Source organism: Garra rufa, chromosome 25, assembly GCF_049309525.1.
Source record: "Garra rufa chromosome 25, GarRuf1.0, whole genome shotgun sequence".
Taxonomy (NCBI): domain Eukaryota; kingdom Metazoa; phylum Chordata; class Actinopteri; order Cypriniformes; family Cyprinidae; genus Garra; species Garra rufa.
Window position 1 is genome coordinate 34,753,381 of NC_133385.1, and position 6,251 is coordinate 34,759,631.

The following is a 6,251-nucleotide window of genomic DNA, read 5'->3' on the forward strand; positions in this document are numbered from 1 at the left end:
TAAAAATATGGAAAAAGGCAAAACATATATTGCTTAATTTTCTTTTGCAAAGATGAATACTAAAAATATGAGCAATATGAGACACTTAACACTAATAAACTTATATGTCTCAAGATAAAACAGAAAAAGTTTTAATTTGAACCCGTCGCATCTGACCAATCACAGACGTTCAGACCGCGAGGCCCCGCCCACTTACAAACCCCGTGTCATTCAAGCGCCACTCGCTGCTCTCATAATAAACCGACGCTGCGTTACGTCACGTTATGATTGCGGAAGTGGTCCAGCAGGTTTATTGCAACGTGAATTTGCTGTGCGATAAATTTGACTGTCAAGTTGAATGAGATATTTTGTTTAAAAGCAGTGTGTTCGCGATGGCAGCTCTTAAATACGCCGGAATGGATGATACGGACAGTGAAGATGAGCTTCCTCCTGGCTGGGAGGAGAGGTCCACTAAAGACGGATGGGTTTATTATGCCAAGTGAGTGTTTGACACACAAAACAAACACATGCGAGATAAACATGTGTATTTACACTTTTCATTTGTGGTGTTAATGCAAGAAATGGAAGTGTGTAGCAGCCTAAGAGTATTTCTGATGTGATTTATAGAGTGATTGACACATGACATTGTCAATAAAGTGTATCATTCATTTCAGTCATGAGGAGATGAAGACTCAGTGGGAACATCCCAAAACTGGGAAGAAGAAACGCTGTGCTGGAGGTATAGTGATTATTAAAAGTTACAATCACACATATATGTGACCCTGGACAAGAAAACCAGTCATAAGTGTAAATTTGTCGAAATTGAGATTCTGAGTCTGAAAGCTGAGTCCTAAAATAGGACAATGTTTGTCTGAGATACATCTATTTGAAAACCTGGAATCTGAGGGTTCAAAAAAAAATCTAAAAATTGAGAAAATCGCCTTAAAAGTTGTCCAAATGAAGTTCTTAACTGCATATTACTAATCAAAAATCAAGTTCTTATATATTTATGGTAGCAAATTTGCAAAATATCTTCATGGAACATGATCTTTACTTAATATGCTAATGATTTTGGCATAAAAGAAAAATCAATAATTTTGACCCATACAATGTATTTTAGGCTATTGCTACAAATATACCCCAGTGACTTAAGACTGGTTTTGTGGTCCAGGGTCATATATGAGTAAAAAAAACAAGAATGAAGCTTTGTAAAGAGATATTATGCAGTGATGAAGAATGCATAAATGATTTAGTAAATTGCAGAATTTATTTGATTTTGTTTTATTTGTGTTTTTAGCTTTGCCATATGGATGGGAGCAGGAGACCGATGATAAAGGCCAAATCTTCTACGTTGAGTGAGTTCAGTGAATATGATTTTCTCATCATAATTTCACTTTATGGGCTGTGTTTGAAGGAAGTATATTCTGCTGCAATTATTTATAACACATAATAGTTACAATTTGAGCTTTGAGTGTAGGTCTTCTAGCTTTTAGGCTAATTAATAACAAATTCGTTTTAATGCATTCGCCCAAATTAATTTTAGCAGATATGCATATTAAATTTTTGCAATATTGTACACAAGCAGATGCATTGAGAGATATTACGATGATTGAAACAGGGATAAATTAAAACTTAGTTTTCAGAGGTTTTATTTTTTCATTTTTATATAAATTATGTTATATTAAGTGAGGTTAAACAGTTAATTGTGATTAATCACATCTAAAATAAATGATTTTGTTTACATAATATGTGTGTATACTATGTATATATATATATATATATATATATATATATATATATATATATATATATATATATATATGTGTATATGTGTGTGTATGTATATATGTATGTATATGTGTGTGTATGTGTATATATATATATATATTTAGTTTTTTTTTTTTAACAAAAACATTTATTTTGGATTTGATTAATTGTTTGACAGCACTAATTTTATTATAATATTCTAATAATGTAAGCAACATTTTTCTTATATCTGTGCATGTGTGTGTATTTATTTATACACAATAAATATACACAGTACACACATATTTTCTAAACAAACACTTTGGATGCGTTAATCACAATTAATTGTTTGACAGCACTTATTTTATTATATTTTATTATAATATTATAAAAATACAATATATTATACAGTATAAATAATATGAGCAAAATGAAATAATTAATAATAAATATGTCCAGTGGTCTGGACAACTCCTATGTATTTATAATAATGATAATGACAATAATAATAATAATAATAATAATAATAATAATAATAATGCAACAATTAATCGCGATTAATCCAAAATAAAAGTTTTTGTTTACATAATAAATGTGTACTGCATACTGTGTATATTTGTGTATATATGAATACACACACATACAGCATATATTTATATTAATGTAATTGATATTATATATAAATATTTTAATATATAAACAACATATTTTCTTAAATATATACATGCATTTACATGTATTTATACATATACATCTATTTATATACACATAATAAATATACACCGTACACGCACATATTATGTAAACAAAAACTTTTATTTTGGATGTGATTAATTGGGATTAAGCTCAATTAATCGTTTGACAACAAGTTTCATTATGTTTTATTATATTATTATAATTCAATATTATGCAGTATTTTGTCATGAAAAATATGGGATCATAAATAATGAGCCAAATTAATTCATTAATAATAAATATGCTAAATCAGTGGTCTGGACTACATCTTTTTTATTTAATAATAATAATAATAATAATAATAATAATAATAATAATAGTGCTGTGCAACAATTATTCGCAATTAATATTAATTAAAAGTTTTTGTTTACATAATATATGTGTGTACTGTGTTTATTTATCGTGTATATATAAATACACACACACACACACACACACACACACACACACACACACACACACACACACACACACACACACACACACACACGCAGTATATATTTTGAAAATATTTACATGTATATTTAGTATTATATATAAATATATTTAATTTATAAACAAAATTTTTCTTAAATATATCCATGCATTTGTATGTATTCATATATACATAATAATATAGATAATAAATATACACAGTACACACAAATGTATATTATGTAAACAAAAACTTTTATTTTGGATGCCATTAATTGTTGGACAGCACTAATTGTATTATAATATTCTATTAAAATATTTTTAAATACAGTATGTTGTATTTTGTCAGATAAAAGATAGGAACTATAGAAAAATATTCACATGTATATATTTATATTAATATACTTAATATTATATATAAATATTTGAATGTGTAAACAACATACTTTTCTTAAATATATACGTGCATTTACATGTATTTATACACGTACATCTTTTTATATTCACATAATAAATATACACAGTACACACATTGTGTAAACAAAAGCTTTATTTTAGATGCGATTAATCAAGATTAATTGTTTGACAACTAATTTTATTATGTTTTATTATAATATTATAATACAATATATTATACAGTATTTTGTCGGGAAAAATATTGGATTATTAATAATATGAGCAAAATAAAATCATTAATAATAAATATGCTAAATCAGTGGTCTGGACTACATCTTTTTTATTTAATAATAATATTAATAGTGCTGTACAACAAATAATTGCGATTAATCGCATCCAAAATAAACGTTTTTGTTTACATAATATATGTGTGTACTGTGTATATTTATTGTGCATATATAAATACACATACACATGTAGTATATATTTTGAAAATATTTACATGTTCATATTTAAATTAATAAAATTGATATATTATTTATAAATATTTAAATATATAAACGGCATATTTTTCTTGAATATATAATGCATTAACATGTATTTATTCATATACATCTATTTGTATTTACATAATAAATATACACATTACACACACATTTATTATATAAACAAAAACGTTTTTATTTTGGTGTGATAAATCGTTTGACCAAATAAAACTTTTTGTTTACACAATATATGTGTGTACCGTGTATATTTATTGTGTATATATATTTTGAAAATATTTGCATGTATATACATGTATGTATTTTTATTTACAAAATAGTATTATATATAAATATATTTAATACATAATTATACATATTTATATTCATAATAAATATACACGGTACACACGCATTTATTATGTAAACGAAAACTTTCATTAATCGTGATTAATTGTAACTAAATAATATAGAAATAATAAATAATATAATAGGTTGAAATATAAAACTGTATTTAGATCCATCACACCGGAGTAATTCAGGTCACTAAGCCCTTGCTAATTTAATTTTAATTCTAATTGTTTTATTATAATATTGTACAATAAAATATGTTATGCAAAAAATGCATTTGTTTAAATGTGTCCTGTGTGTTCTCTGATGTGTTTAGTTATGTTTCTCCATTCTCTTCTTTCTTCTCATCAGCCACATCAACAAACGCACCACGTATTTTGACCCTCGGCAGGCCTTCTCCATAGAGGACATGCAGGTGAAACCCAAACGCTACGACGGGAACACCACGGCTCTGGAGATCCTGCTTGATCGGGACCTGTCTGACAAGGTGGTGCTGATCACAGGAGCAAACTCTGGCATCGGTGAGTCACTGAACTCAATCAGAGTCACCACACCTCTCACTAAACACCTGCTGCATTCGCTGTTTGTATTTCTGATCCACAGCCAGTGTTGCCAGGTTTGCGGTTTTCACACTCAGTTGGGCTATTTTGAAAATGCAATAAAAATGAGTTGCGTTTTTTTTTGGGGCTACTTTAATAATGTACCACGGCCTTCTGAAGTTTATCTTTAGACAAATCGAAATGAAAATAGATCCTTCTACTACTGATATTTTTCATCGATGTTTTTATATCAAACACATTTTTTTTGCCGTGCAGCATCTTATTTGACAAAAAATGCAAAGTTTTGTTGTAAATTAATTGTAATATGTTATCCTACATTTATTGAAGAAACTGTTTAAGTTTTATTTGTGTTAAATCATAAAATACAACATAAATAAAATGAAAAACAGAATTTAAGGAAAAAAAAAAAAGGCTCTAAATTAAAAGGTGGCTCAAAGGAGTTTATGAAAAAAAAAAAAGTTACGTTTGCGTTCATCCTCAGGATCTAACAAACGTGCGGGAAGCATTTCCTTCCATCATATTACTGGTAAATAAATATTTTGATAAATACTGATATAGTATGATGATATGTAAAAAAATTTTTTTTATAATATTTCTGGCCATATCGCCCAGCTCGAATTGTAAAATTTGTCATGAAACGTACTGAACATTAAATTGAAAAAGAGGAAAAGGAAAAAAAAAAAACTGAAATACAGATTTAATTATTAAAAATGCACATACTACATATACCCTAAACAAGTATAAAAAACAAATTAAAATCTTTATTTTAAAGTGCATTAATGGAATAAAGCAGTTGAAAACTGTTTCGACATGACAACTATTTGGCTAGTTTTTATCTTTTTTTTGGCAGGTTTTAAGTAAGCTTTGGGCTGAAATTTTTTTTCTGGGACCTGGCAACCCTGTCTACAGTAAAGGCAGCATGAGAGCGCTTAGTAAACAACTCAACATGATACTTGCCCATTTTTCACACCCCTTTTTTTTTTTTAACAAAGACAATCTGAGCATAATCAGTTGGTTTACACTGCAGGCTCTGCAGTGCATTGCAGTGTGTGTCCAGTAGATGGCACTATAGGATTATTTTAGTGTGTTCTCACTGAAACCCCAGTCAACATTAGCTTATAAATGATTAGATGTTGCCCTAAATGTAAATGTTAATACTTTAGAATTGTTCATAAATGCTTTAGACATTAAATAATCCAAAACTGTTAGGATAAAGGTTCCTCACATCTGTGGAAATAAAGACTTTTATCCAAATTTCAGCCAAAAGAAGCACATATTTGCTCTTTCATTGGTGGATTAGTTTCATTGGTTTTATTTATATGTGTATATATATATATATATATATATATATATATATATATATATATATATATATATATATATAAGGGGACTGTAAGAGTTTCTGTAAGAAATAGGGCTGCAACAACGAATCGATAAAATCGATAAAAATCGATTACTAAAAGCGTTGGCAACGAATTTCATAATCGATTCGTTGTGTCGCGCGACGCAGAGAAATTTGGTTGTTATTATATATATTTAAAAAAAAATTGAGCGCAGAGCGGAGTGGACACATTCGGTCTCTCTCCCG

General features: G+C 28.0%; 1 protein-coding gene across 1 annotated transcript in view; it reads left to right on the forward strand.

The window, feature by feature from the left end:
• The first annotated feature begins 281 nt into the window (after nt 1–281).
• Nucleotides 282–6,251, forward strand: part of wwox (WW domain containing oxidoreductase) — a 338,662-nt gene continuing 332,692 nt past the window's right edge. The window contains exons 1-4 of the mRNA XM_073831374.1: nt 282–478; nt 654–718; nt 1,277–1,334; nt 4,455–4,624. Of these exons, the coding sequence (XP_073687475.1) occupies nt 372–478; nt 654–718; nt 1,277–1,334; nt 4,455–4,624 (400 nt within the window). The 5' untranslated portion in view covers nt 282–371. The remainder of the gene's footprint in view (nt 479–653; nt 719–1,276; nt 1,335–4,454; nt 4,625–6,251) is intronic.